The sequence below is a fragment of the Ranitomeya imitator genome, chromosome 2, assembly GCF_032444005.1.
Source record: "Ranitomeya imitator isolate aRanImi1 chromosome 2, aRanImi1.pri, whole genome shotgun sequence".
NCBI lineage: Eukaryota > Metazoa > Chordata > Amphibia > Anura > Dendrobatidae > Ranitomeya > Ranitomeya imitator.
This window is the reverse complement of record NC_091283.1, coordinates 232,881,061-232,903,535: the sequence shown is the minus strand read 5'-3', so window position 1 is coordinate 232,903,535 and position 22,475 is coordinate 232,881,061. Positions and strand designations below refer to the sequence as shown.

Genomic DNA, 22,475 nt, shown 5'->3' with positions numbered 1-22,475 from the left:
ATGTTTTGTTTCTGCAGGCCAGGATGATTGGGTGTCCTTTTTGCCGTTGGCTGAGTTCGCCCTTAATAATCGGGCCAGCTCGGCTACCTTGGTTTCTCCATTTTTTTGCAATTCTGGGTTCCATCCTCGTTTCTCTTCAGGACAGGTTGAGTCTTCGGACTGTCCTGGTGTGGATTCTGTGGTGGATAGGTTGCAGCAGATCTGGACTCAGGTAGTGGACAATTTGATCTTGTCCCAGGAGAAAGCTCAACTTTTCGCTAATCGCAGACGCCGTGTGGGTCCCCGACTTCGTGTTGGGGATCTGGTTTGGTTATCTTCTCGTCATATTCCTATGAAGGTTTCCTCTCCTAAATTTAAACCTCGTTTTATTGGTCCGTATAGGATTTCTGAGGTTCTCAATCCTGTGTCTTTTCGTTTGACCCTCCCAGACTCCTTTTCCATACATAATGTATTCCATAGGTCGTTGTTGCGGAGATACGTGGCACCTATGGTTCCATCTGTTGAGCCTCCTGCACCGGTTTTGGTGGAGGGGGAATTGGAGTATATTGTGGAGAAGATTTTGGATTCTCGTGTTTCTAGACGGAAACTCCAGTATCTGGTTAAATGGAAGGGTTATGCTCAGGAAGATAATTCCTGGGTTTTTGCCTCTGATGTTCATGCTTCCGATCTTGTTCGTGCCTTTCATGCGGCTCATCCTGGTCGGCCTGGGGGCTCTGGTGAGGGTTCGGTGACCCCTCCTCAAGGGGGGGTACTGTTGTGAATTCTGTGGCTGAATTCACTCCTGTGGTCACAAGTGGTACTGCAGCTTCTGAGCTTCCTCCCTCAGGTGTTCTGGTGAGCTCGTTAACTGCTTCATTACTTAACTCCGCCTGATGCTGCTATCCTTGCTCCTTGTCAATGTTTCAGTGTTGGATCTGAGCTTCTCCTGATTGTTCCTGTGACCTTCTGCTCAGTATAGCTAAGTGCTTTTTGCTTTTTTGTTGCTTTTTTTCTGTCCAGCTTGTCTTTTGTTTTGCTGGAAGCTCTGAGACGCAAAGGGTGTACCGCCGTGCCGTTAGTTCGGCACGGTGGGTTTTCTTTGCCCCCTTTGCGTGGTTTTGCTTTAGGGTTTTTTGTAGACTGCAAAGTTCGCTTTACTGTCCTCGCTCTGTCCTAGAATATCGGGCCCCACTTTGCTGAATCTATTTCATCCCTACGTTTTGTCTTTTCATCTTACTCACAGTCATTATATGTGGGGGGCTGCCTTTTCCTTTGGGGAATTTCTCTGGGGCAAGTCAGGCCTATTTTTCTAGCTTCAGGCTAGCTAGTTTCTTAGGCTGTGCCGAGTTGCCTAGGTAGTTGTTAGGCGCAATCCACAGCCGCTTTTAGTTGTGTTTAGGATAGGATCAGGTGTGCAGTCTACAGAGTTTCCACGTCTCAGAGCTCGTTCTTGTATTTTTGGGTATTTGTCAGATCACTGTGTGCGCTCTGATCGCTAAGCACACTGTGTTTCTGGATTGCCTTCATAACACCTGTCATTAGCAAACATAACAGGCCGCGCACCCATCACACACTGTCACTTCCTCACCTCCTCCAGCAGGTGGCGGCCGCGCACCCATCACACACTGTCACTTCCTCTCTCCCCCAGCAGGTGGCGGCCGCGCACCCATCACACACTGTCACTTCCTCTCTCCCAAGCAGGTGGCGGCCGCGCACACTGTCACTTCCTCTCTCCCCCAGCAGGTGGCGGCCGTGCACACTGTCACTTCCTCTCTCCCCCAGCAGGTGGCGGCCGTGCACACTGTCACTTCCTCTCTCCCCCCAGCAGGTGGCGGCCACGCACACTGTCACTTCCTTTGTCCCCCCAGCAGGTGGCTGACGCAAACACTGTCACTTTATCACCTCCCCCAGCAGGTGGCGGCCGCGCACCCATCACACACTGTCACTTCCTCTCTCCCCCAGCAGGTGGCGGCCGCGCACCCATCACACACTGTCACTTCCTCTCTCCCCCAGCAGGTGGCGGCCGCGCACCCATCACACACTGTCACTTCCTCTGTTCCTCCAGCAGGTGGCGGCCGCGCACCCATCACACACTGTCATTTCCTCTCTCCCCCAGCAGGTGGCGGCCGCGCACCCATCACACACTGTCACTTCCCCTCTTCCTCCAGCAGGTGTCGGCTGCGCACCCATCACACACTGTCACTTCCTCTCTCCCCCAGCAGGTGGCGGCCGCGCACCCATCACACACTGTCACTTCCTCACCTCCTCCAGCAGTTGGCGGCCGCGCACCCATCACACACTGTCACTTCCTCTCTCCCCCAGCAGGTGGCGGCCGCGCACCCATCACACACTGTCACTTCCTCTCTCCCCAGCAGGTGGCGGCCGCGCACACTGTCACTTCCTCTCTCCCCCAGCAGGTGGCGGACGCGCACACTGTCACTTCCTCTCTCCCCCCAGCAGGTGGCGGCCACGCACACTGTCACTTTCTCTGTCCCCCCAGCAGGTGGCGGCCACACACACTGTCACTTCCTCTCTCCCCCAGCAGGTGGCGGCCACGCACCCATCACACACTGTCACTTCCTCTTATCCCCAGCAGGTGTCAGCCGCGCACCCATCATACACTGTCACTTCCTCTCCCCCCAGCAGGTGGCGGCCGAGCACCCATCACACACTGTCACTTCCTCTCTCCCCAGCAGGTGGCGGCCGCGAACCCATCGCACACTGTCACTTCCTCTCTCCCCAGCAGGTGGCGGCCGCGCACCCATCACACACTGTCACTTCCTCTCTCCCCCAGCAGGTGGCGGCCGCGCACCCATCGCACACTGTCACTTCCTCTCTCCCCAGCAGGTGGCGGCCGCGCACCCATCACACACTGTCACTTCCTCTGTCCCCCAGCAGGTGGCGGCCGCGCACCCATCGCACACTGTCACTTCCTCTCTCCCCAGCAGGTGGCGGCCGCGCACCCATCACACACTGTCACCTCCTCTCCCCCCAGCAGGTGGCGGCCGAGCACCCGTCACACACTGTCACTTCCTCTCTCCCCAGCAGGTGGCGGCCGCGCACCCATCGCACACTGTCACTTCCTCTCTCCCCAGCAGGTGGCGGCCGCGCACCCATCACACACTGTCACTTCCTCTCTCCCCCAGCAGGTGGCGGCCGCGCACCCATCGCACACTGTCACTTCCTCTCTCCCCAGCAGGAGGCGGCCGCGCACCCATCACACACTGTCACTTCCTCTCTCCCCCAGCATGTGGCGGCCGCGCAGCCATCACACACTGTCACTTCCTCTCTCCCCAGCAGGTGGCGGCCGCGCACCCATCACACACTGTCATTTCCTCACCTCCTCCAGCAGGTGGCGGCCGCGCACCCATCACACACTGTCACTTCCTCTCTCCCCCAGCAGGTGGCGGCCGCGCACCCATCACACACTGTCACTTCCTCTCTCCCAAGCAGGTGGCGGCCGCGCACACTGTCACTTCCTCTCTCCCCCAGCAGGTGGCGGCCGTGCACACTGTCACTTCCTCTCTCCCCCAGCAGGTGGCGGCCGTGCACACTGTCACTTCCTCTCTCCCCCCAGCAGGTGGCGGCCACGCACACTGTCACTTCCTTTGTCCCCCCAGCAGGTGGCTGACGCAAACACTGTCACTTTATCACCTCCCCCAGCAGGTGGCGGCCGCGCACCCATCACACACTGTCACTTCCTCTCTACCCCAGCAGGTGGCGGCCGCACCCATCACACACTGTCACTTCCTCTCTCCCCAGCAGGTGGCGGCCGCGCACCCATCACACACTGTCACTTCCTCTCTCCCCAGCAGGTGGCGGCCGCGCACCCATCACACACTGTCACTCTCTCTTCCTCCAGCAGGTGGCGGTCGCGCTCCACCACTCCCCGGCGGCCATGGCGGACAGGCCGCTGCTCCTCCTGCTCCAGCCCCAGGACCTGCAGTGCTCCGTCTGCTGTGCCCTGTACGCGCTGCCCTGCACGCTGCCCTGCGGTCACACTTTCTGCCGCGGCTGCATAGAGCAGCACTGGGCCGGGAATGGCCGCTGTAATTGTCCCTTATGTCTGAAGAACTTCAGGGAGCGGCCGGAGCTGAACAAGAACACGAACCTGGCCGCCCTGCTGGAGGCGCTGCAGAGCCAGGACGGCCATGAGCGCTGCGCGGCCTGCACCGGCCCGGGGGCCCTGCGGCTCTGCCTGCCCTGTGGGGCGCCCCTCTGCGGCGACCACCTGGGGCTGCACCACGATCCGACAGGACGCGGCCGCCACCTGCTGGTGGATCTCATCACTACATGGCCCTGCCGGCAGCACGAGAAGGGCCTGGAGTATTTCTGTGCGTCTCACAGCGCCCCCTTGTGTGCAGCCTGTGTCCTACAGCACGAAGATTGCCGCCCTGTGAATCTGCTGGAGCTGTACAGGAGGAAGAGGGTGAGTGCTGGGAAGCGGAGGAAGAGGGGGGTGAGTGCTGGGAAGAGGGTGAGTGCAGGGAGGAAGAGGGTGAGTGCAGGGAGGAGGAAAAGTGCAGGGAGGAGGAAAAGTGCAGGGAAGAGGAGTTAGAGGGTGAGTGCAGGGAAGAGGAGGAGGAAGAGGGTGAGTGCAGGGAAGAGGAAGAGGGTGAGTGCAGGGAAGAGGAGGAAGAGGGTGATTGCAGGGAAGAGGGTGAGTGCTGGGAGGAGGAGGAAGAGGGTGAGAGGAGGAGGAGGAGGGTGAGTGCTGGGAATAGGAGGAGGAGGGTGAGTGCTGGGAATAGGAGGAGGAGGGTGAGTGCTGGGAGGAGGAGGAGGAGGGTGAGTGCTGGGAATAGGAGGAGGAGGGTGAGTGCTGGGAAGAGGGTGAGTGCAGGGAGGAGGAAGAGGGTGAGTGCAGGGAAGAGGAGGAGGAAGAGGGTGAGTGCTTGGAAAAGGAGGAAGAGGGTGAGTGCAGGGAAGAGGAGGAGGAAGAGGGTGAGTGCAGGGAAGAGGAGGAGGAAGAGGGTGAGTGCAGGGAAGAGGAGGAGGAAGAGGGTGAGTGCTGGGAAGAGGAGGAGGAAGAGGGTGAGTGCAGGGAAGAGGAGGAGGGTGAGTGCAGGGAAGAGGAGGAGGAGGGTGTGTGCAGGGAAGAGGAGGGTGTTAGGTGTCGAGTTCCCGCTTCTGCACAAGGGGAATCTCGAGCCATCTCCGCTGCGGTCTCCCATTCTTATCCACATCTACAGCACGAAGATTGCCGCCCTGTGAATCTGCTGGAGCTGTACAGGAGGAAGAGGGTGAGTGCTGGGAAGAGGAGGAAGAGGGTGGTGAGTGCTGGGAAGAGGGTGAGTGCTGGGAAGAGGAGGAAGAGGGTGAGTGCAGGGAGGGGGAGGAAGAGGGTGAGTGCAGGGAGGGGGAGGAAGAGGGTGAGTGCAGGGAGGAGGAAGAGTGCTGGGAAGAGGAGGAAGAGGGTGAGTGCAGGGAAGAGGAGGAGGAAGGGGGTGAGTGCAGGGAAGAGGAGGAGGAAGAGGGTGATTGCAGGGAAGAGGGTGAGTGCTGGGAGGAGGAGGAAGAGGGTGAGTGCAGGGAGGAGGAGGGTGAGTGCTGGGAAGAGGAGGGTGAGTGCTGGGAAGAGGAGGAGGAGGGAGAGTGCAGGGAAGAGGAGGAGGGTGGTGTGTGCAGGGAAGAGGAGGAGGGTGTTAGGTGTCGAGTTCCCGCTTCTGCACAAGGGGAATCTCGAGCCATCTCCGCTGCGGTCTCCCATTCTTATCCAGCCGCAGTGGAGTCTGCTCAGCAGAGACGTCGGTCCCAGCGTCTTGCTCAGTCTCACTCTGTACAAAGAGTTACTGCTGCTTTTCCTGCTTCTGCCATTGAAGTCAGTGTTGGGCAGCAGCGAGCAGATGCTTTTGGGGCTAAGTCCTGCTTTTCTCTTTCTGAGCATGCCCAGGGCAAGATCTCCCATTGGAGATCGAGGGTCACATGCTCAGGTACTGCAGCACATCCCATTGGTCCTCCAGGAAGGTCCTGAAAGGGCAAAACTTTGGTAGCAGCTTCCCATTGGTCCTTTATTGGAAGGTCCTGAACGTGCTGCAACTATATAAGCTGCGCATGACCGCACGGCCATGCGCTAGTGTACATTTGTAGATGTGTGTGTGTTGTGAGTGAGGGTCGCTCTTTGGATGGCCCTCCCTATTGGATGACTGTTCGCGGGGGGTGTGTGTTTGCTGTCTAGCGCCCGACTTGGCCATCAGGACGTAAACACGCAGTGCGGCGTCTTATTGCTGTGACCGCCAGTGCGGCGCCTTGTGCTTTCACGGCGCTTTCCTGACCCAAGCCTGGGTGGTTAGTGGCGTTCGCCAGTGCGGCACTGCATGCACTCTCGTGCTTCTATTGCTGTCACTCTGACACCTCAGTAGCGGTGTCGAGCGCATGAGGTCTATGAACTCAAATCCTGTGTCTTGGGATTGAGTTCTGAGACTCGTTGCTTGCGCTCTGGTACCGCGGCCCTGTGACGTAGCGGGGTTCGCTTCCTTCACACAGGGTGAGGTTGGCCCATGTGTGTATTCACTTTGTACCGCCATATAGTCCGTCATTACTTGGCAGCAGGTTCCATCTCTGCACGGTGGACCCCGGGCTGCGAACGCACCATACTCTATCTGTCTTATTATTTGGTGCGTTCCGCTAGCCCTAACAGAGGGTGAGTGCAGGGAGGAGGAGGGTGAGTGCAGGGAAGAGGAGGAAGAGGGTGAGTGCAGGGAAGAGGAGGAAGAGGGTGAGTGCAGGGAAGAGGAGGAAGAGGGTGAGTGCAGGGAGGAGGAGGGTGAGTGCAGGGAAGAGGAGGGTGAGTGCAGGGAAGAGGAGGGTGAGTGCAGGGAAGAGGAGGGTGAGTGCAGGGAAGAGGAGGAAGAGGGTGAGTGCAGGGAAGAGGAGGAAGAGGGTGAGTGCTGGGAAGAGGAGGAAGAGGGTGAGTGATGGGAAGAGGAGGAAGAGGGTGAGTGCTTGGAAGAGGAGGAAGAGGGTGAGTGCTGGGAAGAGGAGGAAGAGGGTGAGTGCTGGGAAGAGGAGGAAGAGGGTGAGTGCTTGGAAGAGGGTGAGTGCAGAGAAGAGGAGGAAGAGGGTGAGTGCAGAGAAGAGGAGGGTGAGTGCTGGGAAGAGGAGGAAGAGGGTGAGTGCTGGGAAGAGGAGGAAGAGGGTGAGTGCTGGGAAGAGGAGGAAGAGGGTGAGTGCAGGGAAGAGGGTGAGTGCAGGGAAGAGGAGGAAGAGGGTGAGTGCAGGGAAGAGGAGGAAGAGGGTGAGTGCAGGGAAGAGGGTGAGTGCAGGGAAGAGGAGGAGGGTGAGTGCAGGGAAGAGGGTGAGTGCAGGGAGGAGGAGGAAGAGGGTGAGTGCAGGGAGGAGGAGGAAGAGGGTGAGTGCAGGGAAGAGGAGGAAGAGGGTGAGTGCAGGGAAGAGGAGGAAGAGGGTGAGTGCTGGGAGGAGGAGGAAGAGGGTGAGTGCTGGGAAGAGGAGGAAGAGGGTGAGTGCAGGGAAGAGGAAAAGGGTGAGTGCAGGGAGGAGGAGGGTGTATGCAGGGAAGAGGAGGAAGAGGGTGAGTGCAGGGAAGAGGAGGGTGAGTGCAGGGAAGAGGAGGAAGAGGGTGAGTGCTGGGAAGAGGAGGAAGAGGGTGAGTGCAGGGAAGAGGAGGAGGAAGAGGGTGAGTGCAGGGAAGAGGAGGAGGAAGAGGGTGAGTGCAGGGAAGAGGAGGAGGAAGAGGGTGCGTGCAGGGAAGAGGAGGAGGAAGAGGGTGAGTGCAGGGAAGAGGAGGAGGAAGAGGGTGAGTGCAGGGAAGAGGAGGAGGAAGAGGGTGAGTGCAGGGAAGAGGAGGAAGAGGGTGAGTGCAGGGAAGAGGAGGAAGAGGGTGAGTGCAGGGAGGAGGAGGGTGAGTGCAGGGAAGAGGAGGGTGAGTGCAGGGAAGAGGAGGGTGAGTGCAGGGAAGAGGAGGGTGAGTGCAGGGAAGAGGAGGAAGAGGGTGAGTGCAGGGAAGAGGAGGAAGAGGGTGAGTGCTGGGAAGAGGAGGAAGAGGGTGAGTGATGGGAAGAGGAGGAAGAGGGTGAGTGCTTGGAAGAGGAGGAAGAGGGTGAGTGCTGGGAAGAGGAGGAAGAGGGTGAGTGCTGGGAAGAGGAGGAAGAGGGTGAGTGCTTGGAAGAGGGTGAGTGCAGAGAAGAGGAGGAAGAGGGTGAGTGCAGAGAAGAGGAGGGTGAGTGCTGGGAAGAGGAGGAAGAGGGTGAGTGCTGGGAAGAGGAGGAAGAGGGTGAGTGCTGGGAAGAGGAGGAAGAGGGTGAGTGCAGGGAAGAGGGTGAGTGCAGGGAAGAGGAGGAAGAGGGTGAGTGCAGGGAAGAGGAGGAAGAGGGTGAGTGCAGGGAAGAGGAGGAAGAGGGTGAGTGCAGGGAAGAGGAGGAAGAGGGTGAGTGCAGGGAAGAGGGTGAGTGCAGGGAAGAGGAGGAGGGTGAGTGCAGGGAAGAGGGTGAGTGCAGGGAGGAGGAGGAAGAGGGTGAGTGCAGGGAGGAGGAGGAAGAGGGTGAGTGCAGGGAAGAGGAGGAAGAGGGTGAGTGCAGGGAAGAGGAGGAAGAGGGTGAGTGCAGGGAAGAGGAGGAAGAGGGTGAGTGCTGGGAGGAGGAGGAAGAGGGTGAGTGCTGGGAAGAGGAGGAAGAGGGTGAGTGCAGGGAAGAGGAAAAGGGTGAGTGCAGGGAGGAGGAGGGTGTATGCAGGGAAGAGGAGGAAGAGGGTGAGTGCAGGGAAGAGGAGGGTGAGTGCAGGGAAGAGGAGGAAGAGGGTGAGTGCTGGGAAGAGGAGGAAGAGGGTGAGTGCAGGGAAGAGGAGGAGGAAGAGGGTGAGTGCAGGGAACAGGAGGAGGAAGAGGGTGAGTGCAGGGAAGAGGAGGAGGAAGAGGGTGAGTGCAGGGAAGAGGAGGAGGAAGAGGGTGAGTGCAGGGAAGAGGAGGAGGAAGAGGGTGAGTGCAGGGAAGAGGAGGAAGAGGGTGAGTGCAGGGAAGAGGAGGGTGAGTGCAGGGAAGAGGAGGAAGAAGGTGAGTGCAGGGAAGAGGAGGGTGAGTGCAGGGAAGAGGAGGAAGAGAGTGAGTGCAGGGAAGAGGAGGAAGAGGGTGAGTGCAGGGAAGATGGTGAGTGCAGGGAGGAGGAGGAAGAGGGTGAGTGCAGGGAAGAGGAGGAAGAGGGTGAGTGCTGGGAAGAGGGTGAGTGCAGAGAAGAGGAGGAAGAGGGTGAGTGCAGAGAAGAGGGTGAGTGCTGGGAAGAGGAGGAGGAGGGTGAGTGCTGGGAAGAGGAGGAGGAGGGTGAGTGCAGGGAAGAGGAGGAAGAGGGTGAGTGCAGGGAAGAGGAGGAAGAGGGTGAGTGCTGGGAAGAGGAGGAAGAGGGTGAGTGCTGGGAAGAGGAGGAAGAGGGTGAGTGCTGGGAAGAGGAAGAGGGTGAGTGCTTGGAAGAGGAGGAAGAGGGTGAGTGCTGGGAAGAGGAGGTGTCACGATTCTCCTGACCGCTGTCACCAATGGGTCAGGATTCACACCGTGACCGTCACCCCTACGTCACGGATTCAGGTGACTTTAGGCCAACAGACAGCTATCACATGTGCAGGGGGGCTTATCTTAGTTATCCCTCCACTCCACGATGTGATGAAAAACCACACACAAGGCTATTGACCTCTTAGTTTACAGCAGGGGCTTATTCTAGGTATCCCACTGCTTTTCTATATACCACGAACTGCAGGGATTTATGTATATCCCGCTTACAGTTCCCCTTAACACTTGCAGCTCTCTGGCGCCCCCCTTACTCTCAGGTCAGATTAGGTACTGCACCCTGGGTAATTAGTCGCCAGAAAGGCTGCCTGCTATGTACTGGCTATTGGGCACGCTGCAGCGACGCGATAACTACTCCCACTCAGGCAGGAACAATAATTATCAAACCCGCAGTTGCTTCAGCATAATCCAACAGTCAGCGCACTTTCGCTGCCACCAGCTTCGATTAAACGGGTCCGAAGCTAACCCAACACAACAGTAACAGTAGCGTATTTCCCTTCAGAAGACAGGGTAAGTTTAGAGCATGGATGAACGAACTAATATATAATAGTATATTCCATTGAAATTAATTAGGCAGTGCTTTATCAAAGATATTTTATAAAGAAGTTACAAATGAGACAATTGCAAATATGTACAAGGGTAATTATAACATAAAGGGAATAAATGAGAAAAAGCAACACTTACATGTTCAAAGCATGACAGGCAACCAAGCTAGGGCAGTTTTTCCCATACGTCCCAGCTCATTTGGACGTGAGCAGGGCTCTTCCAGGACAAGACAAGAAATCAAGCAGCAAGTGACTCCTCAGAGCCTGCCAGACACTTAAAACATTAAGGCTGTGACATCACAGAAAGGCTGGCTTATCCAGACCCTCCTCTCTCTACATTCTGCCTAAACTTTAAACTATTCTCTCTAATTTCTATAACTTCACTACAAAACACGTCATAGTTCTAACAAACCCATCAATCATCTCGGGTTAACGTGAGCATTCTAATGAGATCAAATATGTCCTATCTGGGATACATATTTACAGAGAAAACCCTACTTCTTTACCAGACGGAGTTAGAAGCCCGAGTTTAAAGGGATGGGTACCTACACCGAGTGGGAATACGAATATATATTTTCGTGTTCTTACCGTAAACATGGTGCATAATATCGTACCAAAACCAAACAAAGGATCTTTCATGAATTTTGGAGCCACTTTACCAGTTCTGACTAGTGAAGGTGGGATGGGTGAGGGACTTTCCTCTGAGCCTGGAATTTACGACCCCAGGGCAATAAAACCCCCTTCTAGCATACAGTCCGTAGCCCAGAGAGAAACAAGTAGAGTCAGCTAGTGAAGGGGAGGTTTAGCCCACCTCATGAGCTGACGAGCAACTAAACTTATGATATTTCATACCATATCGTGACACCTCCCCCTTTTGGTGTGCGCTAGGGAGGCAGTACCCCACGGTATGCCTCCATGGGCACCTCAGTAGGTTCACCCTGGCGGGAGAGTCCATCTGCATTCCCATGCTCTTTGCCCGTTTTATGTTCAATGGTGAAGTCAAACTGCTGAAGGGCAAGGCTCCAGCGTAGCAACCTGCCGTTGGTTCCACACATGGCATTTAGCCAGCGCAGAGGGTTGTGGTCGGTCACCACAGTGAAGGTGTGACCGTACAAGTAGGGCTGCAAGTGCTGCAGGGCCCAGACTATGGCCAGGCACTCCTTCTCGATGGTGGAGTAGGCCACTTCCCTCGGCAAAAGTTTCCGGCTCAGGTATAACACGGGGTGCTCTTGGTCCTCCGAGTCAACCTGGCTGAGTACAGCACCAAGGCCAAACTCGCTTGCGTCGGTCTGCACCAAGAACGGTCGACTGCTGTCGACTGCTTTCAACACAGGGGCGTTGCACAGTGCAGTTTTCAACGCCTGGAAGGCCCTTTCACAGCCATCTGTCCAGTTGACAATGTGAGGTAGCTTCTTCCTGGTGAGGTCCGTCAAAGGTTTTGCCAGGCTACTATAGTGCTTTACGAAGCGCCTATAGTACCCTGCAGTGCCCAAGAAGGACATCACCTGTTTCTTGGTCACGGGAGTGGGCCAGTTCACGATCACTCCCACTTTGTCAGGCTCTGGCTTCAGGGTGTTCCCGCCTACCCGGTGCCCCAGGTAGTGAACCTCCCTCATGCCCATCTGACACTTTCCCGGCTTGATAGTCAGTCCTGCTTGGTGAATTCGCCTGAGCACCTCCTCGAGATGCTGCAGGTGTTCCTTCCAGGAGGGACTGAAGATGGCAATGTCATCCAAGTACGCCACGGCGTACGTCTCCAGTCCCTGAAGCAGGAGGTTGACCATCCGCTGGAAAGTGGCAGGGGCATTCTTCATGCTGAAGGGCATGACCGTGGACTCGTACAGTCCAAAGGGTGTGATAAAGGCGGACTTTTCCTGCGCCTCGGGGCTCAGGGGAATCTGCCAGTATCCTCGACTCAGATCCATTATTGTTAGGTAATCTGCGCCAGCTAACTTCTCAAGCAGCTCCTCCATGCGCGGCATTGGGTGCGCATCCGAGGCTGTGATGGCGTTGAGCCCCCTGTAGTCCACGCAGAACCGGGTGGTCCGGTCCTTCTTTGGCACGAGAACTACAGGTGATGCCCACGCGCTCTTTGACCGCCGAATCACCCCCAGCTGTAACATCTCATCGATCTCTTGGTGCATAGTCTGCTGCACCTGGTCAGAGATTCGATAGGGTGTTCGCCGTAGTGGGGCGTGATTCCCGGTGTCCACCTCGTGGACGGCTAACTCCGTCCTCCCAGGTCGGTTGGAGAACACGACCCGGAAGGGTTCCAGTGTGGTTTGCAACTGCAACCGCTGGGGTTCAGTTAACGAGGCGCTTACCTCCACGTCCTCAATGGACCCATTGGCCTTGGCTTGGGCCAGCATGTCCAGGAGGGTGTCTTCTTCACCGTCTTCGGGCAAGCTGCAGACCGGTAGGACGAAAGGTTCACGTTCGTGATGAGCCTTCATCATGTTGACGTGAAAGGCCTTTCGCCTACCCCAAGCGTGGTCAAGCGTGACCACGTAAGTGACCGGGTTGAGCTGTTGGTGGACGACGTACGGGCCCTCCCAGGCGGCCTGAAGCTTATCCGTTGGTACAGGGACCAGCACCCACACCTTTTGACCCACGTGGTAGGTCCACTCCCGGGCGTTCTGGTCGTACCAGTGCTTCTGATCAGCCTGAGCCTGCGTCATGTTGTCATGCACCAACTGCGTCAAGGTCTGCATCTTGTCACGGAAGCGCATGACATACTCCACTATGGACACTTCAGAAGGGTTCGGCTCCTCTTCCCAGGATTCTCTTACCAACCCAAGGGGTCCCCGGACTCGCCTGCCGTACAGGAGCTCGAAGGGGGAGAACCCCGTCGAGGCCTGTGGAACCTCTCGGATACCTGACACCAGGGCTGAGAGGTAAAGCTCTGGAGGCGTTTGCTGCCCTCCCTCAAGAACAAGATGGTGACTATGAGGCCATCAAAAAGGCTCTGATAGCCAAGTACCAGCTTACACCCGAGGTGTACCGTAGAAAGTTCCGGACCCAATTGTCACGATTCCCCTGACCGCTGTCACCAATGGGTCAGGATTCACACCGCGACCGTCACCCCTACGTCACGGATTGAGGTGACTTTAGGCCAACAGACGGCTATCACATGTGCAGGGGGGCTTATCTTAGTTATCCCACCGCTGCCACCAATTGTCACGATTCCCCTGACCGCTGTCACCAATGGGTCAGGATTCACACCGTGACCGTCACCCCTACGTCACGGATTGAGGTGACTTTAGGCCAACAGACGGCTATCACATGTGCAGGGGGGCTTATCTTAGTTATCCCTCCACTCCACGATGTGATGAAAAACCACACACAAGGCTATTGACCTCTTAGTTTACAGCAGGGGCTTATTCTAGGTATCCCACTGCTTTTCTATATACCACGAACTGCAGGGATTTATGTATATCCCGCTTACAGTTCCCCTTAACACTTGCAGCTCTCTGGCGCCCCCCTTACTCTCAGGTCAGATTAGGTACTGCACCCTGGGTAATTAGTCGCCAGAAAGGCTGCCTGCTATGTACTGGCTATTGGGCACGCTGCAGTGACGCGATAACTACTCCCACTCAGGCAGGAACAATAATTATCAAACCCGCAGTTGCTTCAGCATAATCCAACAGTCAGCGCACTTTCGCTGCCACCAGCTTCGATTAAACGGGTCCGAAGCTAACCCAACACAACAGTAACAGTAGCGTATTTCCCTTCAGAAGACAGGGTAAGTTTAGAGCATGGATGAACGAACTAATATATAATAGTATATTCCATTGAAATTAATTAGGCAGTGCTTTATCAAAGATATTTTATAAAGAAGTTACAAATGAGACAATTGCAAATATGTACAAGGGTAATTATAACATAAAGGGAATAAATGAGAAAAAGCAACACTTACATGTTCAAAGCATGACAGGCAACCAGGCTAGGGCAGTTTTTCCTATACGTCCCAGCTCATTTGGACGTGAGCAGGGCTCTTCCAGGACAAGACAAGAAATCAAGCAGCAAGTGACTCCTCAGAGCCTGCCAGACACTTAAAACATTAAGGCTGTGACATCACAGAAAGGCTGGCTTATCCAGACCCTCCTCTCTCTACATTCTGCCTAAACTTTAAACTATTCTCTCTAATTTCTATAACTTCACTACAAAACACGTCATAGTTCTAACAAACCAATCAATCATCTCGGGTTAACGTGAGCATTCTAATGAGATCAAATATGTCCTATCTGGGATACATATTTACAGAGAAAACCCTACTTCTTTACCAGACGGAGTTAGAAGCCCGAGTTTAAAGGGATGGGTACCTACACCGAGTGGGAATACGAATATATATTTTCGTGTTCTTACCGTAAACATGGTGCATAATATCGTACCAAAACCAAACAAAGGATCTTTCATGAATTTTGGAGCCACTTTACCAGTTCTGACTAGTGAAGGTGGGAGGGGTGAGGGACTTTCCTCTGAGCCTGGAATTTACGACCCCAGGGCAATAAAACCCCCTTCTAGCATACAGTCCGTAGCCCAGAGAGAAACAAGTAGAGTCAGCTAGTGAAGGGGGGGTTTAGCCCACCTCATGAGCTGACGAGCAACTAAACTTATATGATATTTCATACCATATCGTGACAGGAGGAAGAGGGTGAGTGCTGGGAAGAGGAGGAAGAGGGTGAGTGCTTGGAAGAGGAGGAAGAGGTTGAGTGCAGAGAAGAGGAGGAAGAGGGTGAGTGCAGAGAAGAGGAGGGTGAGTGCTGGGAAGAGGGTGAGTGCAGGGAAGAGGAGGAAGAGGGTGAGTGCAGGGAAGAGGAGGAGGAAGAGGGTGAGTGCAGGGAGGAGGAGGAAGAAGAGGGTGAGTGCAAGGAGGAGGAGGAAGAGGGTGAGTGCAGGGAAGAGGAGGGTAAGTGCAGGGAAGAGGAGGAAGAGGGTGAGTGCAGAGAAGTGGAGGAAGAGGGTGAGTGCAGGGAAGAGGAGGAGGGTGAGTGCAGGGAAGAGGAGGAGGGTGAGTGCAGGGAGGAGGAAGAGGGTGAGTGCAGGGAAGAGGAGGAGTAGGAGGGTGAGTGCTGGGAAGAAGAGGAAGAGGGTGAGTGCAGGGAAGAGGAGGAAGAGGGTGAGTGCAGGGAAGAGGAGGAAGAGGGTGAGTGCAGGGAAGAGGAGGAAGAGGGTGAGTGCAGGGAAGAGGAGAAAGAGGGTGAGTGCAGGGAAGAGGGTGAGTGCAGGGAGGAGGAGGAAGAGGGTGAGTGCAGGAAAGAGGAGGAGGAGGGTGAGTGCAGGGAGGAGGAGGTAGAGGGTGAGTGCAGGGAAGAGGAGGAGGGTGAGTGCAGGGAAGAGGAGGAGGGTGAGTGCAGGGAAGAGGAGGGTGAGTGCAGGGAAGAGGAGGAAGAGGGTGAGTGCAGGGAGGAGGGTGACTGCAGGGAAGAGGAGGAAGTTGGTGAGTGCTGGGAAGAGGAGGAAGAGGGTGAGTGCTTGGAAGAGGAGGAAGAGGGTGAGTGCAGGGAAGAGGAGGAAGAGGGTGAGTGCAGGGAAGAGGAGGAAGAGGGTGAGTGCAGGGAAGAGGAGGAAGAGGGTGAGTGCAGGGAGGAGGAGGAAGAGGGTGAGTGCAGGGAGGAGGAGGAAGAGGGTGAGTGCAGGGAAGAGGAGGAAGAGGGTGAGTGCTGGGAGGAGGAGGAAGAGGGTGAGTGCTGGGAAGAGGAGGAAGAGGGTGAGTGCAGGGAAGAGGAGGAGGAGGGTGAGTGCAGGGAGGAGGAGGGTGAGTGCAGGGAAGAGGAGGAAGAGGGTGAGTGCAGGGAAGAGGAGGGTGAGTGCAGGGAAGAGGAGGAAGAGGGTGAGTGCTGGGAAGAGGAGGAAGAGGGTGAGTGCTGGGAAGAGGAGGAAGAGGGTGAGTGCTTGGAAGAGGAGGAAGAGGGTGAGTGCAGGGAAGAGGAGGGTGAGTGCAGGGAAGAGGAGGGTGAGTGCAGGGAAGAGGAGGGTAAGTGCAGGGAAGAGGAGGAAGAGGGTGAGTGCAGAGAAGTGGAGGAAGAGGGTGAGTGCAGGGAAGAGGAGGAGGGGGAGTGCAGGGAAGAGGAAGAGGGTGAGTGCAGGGAAGAGGAGGAGTAGGAGTGTGAGTGCTGGGAAGAGGAGGAGGGTTAGTGCTGGGAAGAGGAGGAAAAGGGTGAGTGCAGGGAAGAGGAGGAAGAGGGTGAGTGCAGGGAGGAAGAGGGTAAGTGCAGAGAAGAGGAAGAAGAGGGTGAGTGCAGGGAAGAGGAGGAGGGTGAGTGCAGGGAAGAGGAGGAAGAGGGTGAGTGCTGGGAAGAGGAGGAAGAGGGTGAGTGCAGGGAGGAGGAGGAGGAGGGTGAGTGCAGGGAAGAGGAGGAGGAGGGTGAGTGCAGGGAGGAGGAGGTAGAGGGTGAGTGCAGGGAAGAGGAGAAGGGTGAGTGCAGGGAAGAGGAGGGTGAGTGCAGGGAAGAGGAGGAAGACGGTGAGTGCAGGGAAGAGGGTGAGTGCAGGGAAGAGGAAGAGGGTGAGTGCTGGGAAGAGGAGGAAGAGGGTGAGTGCTGGGAAGAGGAGGAAGAGGGTGAGTGCTGGGAAGAGGAGGAAGAGATTGATTGCTGGGAAGAGGAGGAAGAGGGTGAGTGCTTGGAAGAGGAGGAAGAGGGTGAGTGCAGGGATGAGGAGGAGGAAGAGGGTGAGTGCAGGGAAGAGGGTGAGTGCAGGGAAGAGGAAGAAGAGGGTGAGTGCAGGGAAGAGGAGGAAGAGGGTGAGTGCTGGGAAGAGGAGGAAGAGGGTGAGTGCTGGGAAGAGAAGGAAGAGGGTGAGTGCTTGGAAGAGGAGGAAGAGGGTGAGTGCAGGGAAGAGGAGGGTGAGTGCAGGGAAGAGGAGGGTGAGTGCAGGGAAGAGGAGGGTAAGTGCAGGGAAGAGGAGGAAGAGGGTGAGTGCAGAGAAGTGGAGGAGGAGGGTGAGTGCAGGGAAGAGGAAGAGGGTGAGTGCAGGGAAGAGGAGGAAAAGGGTGAGTGCAGGGAAGAGGAGGAAGAGGGTGAGTGCAGGGAGGAAGAGGGTAAGTGCAGAGAAGAGGAGGAAGAGGGTGAGTGCAGGGAAGAGGAGGAGGGTGAGTGCAGGGAAGAGGAGGAAGAGGGTGAGTGCTGGGAAGAGGAGGAAGAGGGTGAGTGCAGGGAGGAGGAGGAAGAGGGTGAGTGCAGGGAAGAGGAGAAGGAGGGTGAGTGCAGGGAGGAAGAGGTAGAGGGTGAGTGCAGGGAAGAGGAGAAGGGTGAGTGCAGGGAAGAGGAGGAAGAGGGTGAGTGCAGGGAAGAGGAAGAGGGTGAGTGCTGGGAAGAGGAGGAAGAGGGTGAGTGCTGGGAAGAGGAGGAAGAGGGTGAGTGCTGGGAAGAGGAGGAAGAGAGTGATTGCTGGGAAGAGGAGGAAGAGGGTGAGTGCAGGGAAGAGGAGGAAGAGGGTGAGTGCAGGGAGGAGGAGGAAGAGGGTGAGTGCAGGGAAGAGGAGGAGGAAGACGGTGAGTGCTGGGAAGAGGAGGAAGAGGGTGAGTGCAGGGAAGAGGAGGAAGAGGGTGAGTGCAGGGAAGAGGAGGAAGAGGGTGAGTGCAGGGAAGAGGAGGAGGAAGACGGTGAGTGCTGGGAAGAGGAGGAAGAGGGTGAGTGCAGGGAAGAGGAGGAGGAGGGTGAGTGCAGGGAGGAGGAGGGTGAGTGCAGGGAAGAGGAGGAAGAGGGTGAGTGCAGGGAAGAGGAGGGTGAGTGCAGGGAAGAGGAGGGTGAGTGCAGGGAAGAGGAGGAAGAGGGTGAGTGCTGGGAAGAGGAGGAAGAGGGTGAGTGCTGGGAAGAGGAGGAAGAGGGTGAGTGCTTGGAAGAGGAGGAAGAGGGTGAGTGCTTGGAAGAGGAGGAAGAGGGTGAGTGCAGGGAAGAGGAGGAAGAGGGTGAGTGAAGGGAAGAGGAAGAGGAGGGTGAGTGCAGGGAAGAGGAGGGTGAGTGCAGGGAAGAGGAGGGTGAGTGCAGGGAAGAGGAGGAAGAGGGTGAGTGCTGGGAAGAGGAGGAAGAGAGTGAGTGCAGGGAAGAGGAGGAAGAGGGTGAGTGCAGGGAAGAGGAGGAAGAGGGTGAGTGCTGGGAAGAGGGTGAGTGCAGGGAAGAGGAGGAAGAGGGTGAGTGCTGGGAAGAGGAGGAAGAGGGTGAGTGCTGGGAAGAGGAGGAAGAGGGTGAGTGCTTGGAAGAGGAGGAAGAGGGTGAGTGCAGGGAAGAGGAGGGTGAGTGCAGGGAAGACGAGGGTGAGTGCAGGGAAGAGGAGGGTAAGTGCAGGGAAGAGGAGGAAGAGGGTGAGTGCAGAGAAGTGGAGGAGGAGGGTGAGTGCAGGGAAGAGGAGGAGGGTGACTGCAGGGAAGAGGAAGAGGGTGAGTGCAGGGAAGAGGAGGAGTAGGAGTGTGAGTGCTGGGAAGAGGAGGAGGGTTAGTGCTGGGAAGAGGAGGAAAAGGGTGAGTGCAGGGAAGAGGAGGAAGAGGGTGAGTGCAGGGAGGAAGAGGGTAAGTGCAGAGAAAAGGAGGAAGAGGGTGAGTGCAGGGAAGAGGAGGAGGGTGAGTGCAGGGAAGAGGAGGAAGAGGGTGAGTGCAGGGAGGAGGAGGAAGAGGGTGAGTGCAGGGAAGAGGAGGAGGAGGGTGAGTGCAGGGAGGAGGAGGTAGAGGGTGAGTGCAGGGAAGAGGAGAAGGGTGAGTGCAGGGAAGAGGAGGGTGAGTGCAGGGAAGAGGAGGACGACGGTGAGTGCAGGGAAGAGGGTGAGTGCAGGGAAGAGGAAGAGGGTGAGTGCTGGGAAGAGGAGGAAGAGGGTGAGTGCTGGGAAGAGGAGGAAGAGGGTGAGTGCTGGGAAGAGGAGGAAGAGATTGATTGCTGGGAAGAGGAGGAAGAGGGTGAGTGCAGGGAAGAGGAGGAAGAGGGTGAGTGCAGGGAGGAGGAGGAAGAGAGTGAGTGCAGGGAAGAGGAGGAAGAGGGTGAGTGCAGGGAAGAGGAGGAGGAAGACGGTGAGTGCTGGGAAGAGGAGGAAGAGGAGGAGGAGGGTGAGTGCAGGGAGGAGGAGGGTGAGTGCAGGGAAGAGGAGGAAGAGGGTGAGTGCAGGGAAGAGGAGGGTGAGTGCAGGGAAGAGGAGGGTGAGTGCAGGGAAGAGGAGGAAGAGGGTGAGTGCTGGGAAGAGGAGGAAGAGGGTGAGTGCTGGGAAGAGAAGGAAGAGGGTGAGTGCTTGGAAGAGGAGGAAGAGGGTGAGTGCTTGGAAGAGGAGGAAGAGGGTGAGTGCAGGGAAGAGGAGGAAGAGGGTGAGTGCAGGGAAGAGGAGGGTGAGTGCAGGGAAGAGGAGGGTGAGTGCAGGGAAGAGGAGGAAGAGGGTGAGTGCTGGGAAGAGGAGGAAGAGAGTGAGTGCAGGGAAGAGGAGGAAGAGGGTGAGTGCAGGGAAGAGGAGGAAGAGGGTGAGTGCTGGGAAGAGGGTGAGTGCAGAGAAGAGGAGGAAGAGGGTGAGTGCTGGGAAGAGGAGGAGGAGGGTGAGTGCAGGGAAGAGGAGGAAGAGGGTGAGTGCAGGGAGGAGGAGAAAGAGGGTGAGTGCAGGGAAGAGGAGGAATAGGGTGAGTGCAGGGAAAAGGAAAAGGAAGAGGGTGAGTGCAGGGAAGAGGAGGAGGAAGAGGGTGAGTGCAGGGAAGAGGAGGAAGAGGGTGAGTGCAGGGAAAACGAGGAGGAAGAGGGTGAGTGCAGGGAAGAGGAGGAAGAAGAGGGTGAGTGCAGGGAGGAGGAGGAAGAGGGTGAGTGCAGGGAAGAGGAGGAAGAGGGTGAGTGCAGAGAAGAGGGTGAGTGCTGGGAAGAGGAGGTAGAGGGTGAGTGCAGGGAAGAGGAGGAAGAAGAGGGTGAGTGCAGGGAGGAGGAGGAAGAGGGTGAGTGCAGGGAAGAGGAGGAAGAGGGTGAGTGCAGAGAAGAGGGTGAGTGCTGGGAAGAGGAGGAGGAGGGTGAGTGCAGGGAAGAGGAGGAAGAGGGTGAGTGCAGGGAAGAGGAGGAAGAGGGTGAGTGCAGGGAAAAGGAGGAGGAAGCGGGTGAGTGCAGGGAAGAGGAGGAAGAGGGTGAGTGCAGGGAAGAGGAGGAAGAAGAGGGTGAGTGCAGGGAGGAGGAGGAAGAGGGTGAGTGCAGGGAAGAGGAGGAAGAGGGTGAGTGCAGAGAAGAGGGTGAGTGCTGGGAAGAGGAGGAGGAGGGTGAGTGCAGGGAAGAGGAGGAAGAGGGTGAGTGCAGGGAGGAGGAGGAAGAGGGTGAGTGCAGGGAAGAGGAGGAAGAGGGTGAGTGCAGGGAAAAGGAGGAGGAAGCGGTTGAGTGCAGGGAAGAGGAGGAAGAGGGTGAGTGCAGGGAAGAGGAGGAAGAAGAGGGTGAGTGCAGGGAGGAGGAGGAAGAGGGTGAGTGCAGAGAAGAGGGTGAGTGCTGGGAAGAGGAGGAAGAGGGTGAGTGCTGGGAAGAGGAGGAGGAGGGTGAGTGCAGGGAAGAGGAGGAAGAGGGTGAGTGCAGGGAGGAGGAGGAACAGGGTGAGTGCAGGGAAGAGGAGGAAGAGGGTGAGTGCAGGGAAAAGGAGGAGGAAGAGGGTGAGTGCAGGGAAGAGGAGGAGGAAGAGGGTGAGTGCAGGGAAGAGGAGGAAGAGGGTGAGTGCAGGGAAGAGGAGGAAGAGGGTGAGTGCAGGGAAGAGGAGGAAGAAGAGGGTGAGTGCAGGGAGGAGGAGGAGGAAGAGGGTGAGTGCAGGGAAGAGGAGGAAGTGGGTGAGTGCAGGGAAGAGGAGGAAGTGGGTGAGTGCAGGGAAGAGGAAAAAAAGGGTGAGTGCTGGGAAGAGGAGGAAGAGGGTGAGTGCTGGGAAGAGGAGGAAGAGGGTGAGTGCAGGGAAGAGGAGGAAGAGGGTGAGTGCAGGGAAGAGGAGGAAGAGGGTGAGTGCAGGGAAGATGAAAAAGAGGGTGAGTGCAAGGAAGTGGGTGAGTGCAGGGAAGACAAAGAAGAGGGTGAGTGCAGGGAAGAGGAGGAGGAACAGGGCGAGTGCAGGGAAGAGGAGGAGGAAGAGGGCGAGTGCTGGGAAGAGGCATGTATGGCGGCAGTATCCTCTGTAGTCTTCCTTTCCCATCAGAGATGGGGAAACGATGAATCGCTGTAATGCCCCTGGTGGTCAAAAGATATGGGTAGGACAGGTTGAAGCGACATCTGTCAGAGAGGGTTTAGTGACTCCTGCATTGAGCACCCAGGACGTCCATAGCAACTCTAACTTTCTAGGATTCTATGGTAATGTTACATTCTTGGTGGTCTGAGGTGAATGTAGATCATACAGGGCAGATGGAGAGGGAGGGGCATAAAGGACGGGAGGCGTCAATAGTCGGTACCATTTGTTTGAATTGATAAATTCAGATTTTTCTTTGCATTTTCTAAAGGAGAATATTGACAAGAAAATCAGTCACTTAGAGAAAAGTATCACAAGTAAGGAGGCCGTGATCAGCAGCCAGAAGGAGGCCTACCGGGAGATCCAGGTAACACCGGACACACCAGTAATGCTGCACTGATCCTGGATTACCTCCTGTATTATACCCCAGAGCTGCACTCACTATTCTGCTGGTGCAGTCACTGTGTACATACATTACTGATCCTGAGTTACATCCTGTATTTTACTCCAGAGCTGCACTCACTATTCTGCTGGTGTGTACATACATTACATTACTGATCCTGAGTTACATCCTGTATTATACTCCAGAGCTGCACTCACTATTCTGCTGGTGCAGTCACTGTGTACATACATTACATTACTGATCCTGAGTTACATCCTGTATTATACTCCAGAGCTGCACTCACTATTCTGCTGGTGCAGTCACTGTGTACATACATTACATTACTGATCCTGAGTTACATCCTGTATTATACTCCAGAGCTGCACTCACTATTCTGCTGGTGCAGTCACTGTGTACATAGATTAGTGATCCTGAGTTACATCCTGTATTATACCCCAGAGCTGCACTCACTATTCTGCTGGTGTAGTCACTGTGTACATACATTACATTACTGATCCTGAGTTACCTCCTATATTATACCCCAGAGCTGCACTCACTATTCTGCTGGTGCAGTCACTGTGTACATACATTACTGATCCTGAGTTACATCCTGTAGTATACTCCAGAGCTGCACTCACTATTCTGCTGGTGCAGTCACTGTGTACATACATTACATTACTGATCCTGAGTTACCTCCTGTATTATACTCCAGAGCTGCACTCACTATTCTGCTGGTGCAGTCATTGTGTACATGCATTACTGATCCCGAGTTACATTCTGTATTATATCTTAGAGCTGCACTCACTATTCTGCTGGTGCAGTCACTGTGTACATACATTACATTACTGATCCTGAGTTACATCCTGTATTATACCCCAGAGCTGCACTCACTATTCTGCTGGTGCAGTCACTGTGTACATAC

The 22,475-nt window shown here is 56.0% G+C and overlaps 1 protein-coding gene across 2 annotated transcripts in view; it reads left to right on the top strand.

Annotated features, from left to right (window-relative positions):
- The first annotated feature begins 3,831 nt into the window (after window positions 1-3,831).
- RNF135 (ring finger protein 135) overlaps window positions 3,832-22,475 on the top strand; it is a 28,469-nt gene continuing 9,825 nt past the window's right edge. Inside the window, exons 1-3 of one of the 2 annotated variants that reach the window (XM_069748746.1) lie at window positions 3,832-4,408; window positions 5,172-5,222; window positions 21,443-21,538. In XM_069748746.1, coding sequence (XP_069604847.1) covers window positions 3,878-4,408; window positions 5,172-5,222; window positions 21,443-21,538 — 678 coding nt within the window. In that variant the 5' untranslated portion in view covers window positions 3,832-3,877. The remainder of the gene's footprint in view (window positions 4,409-5,171; window positions 5,223-21,442; window positions 21,539-22,475) is intronic. The other variant, XM_069748747.1, reaches the window with a different exon arrangement.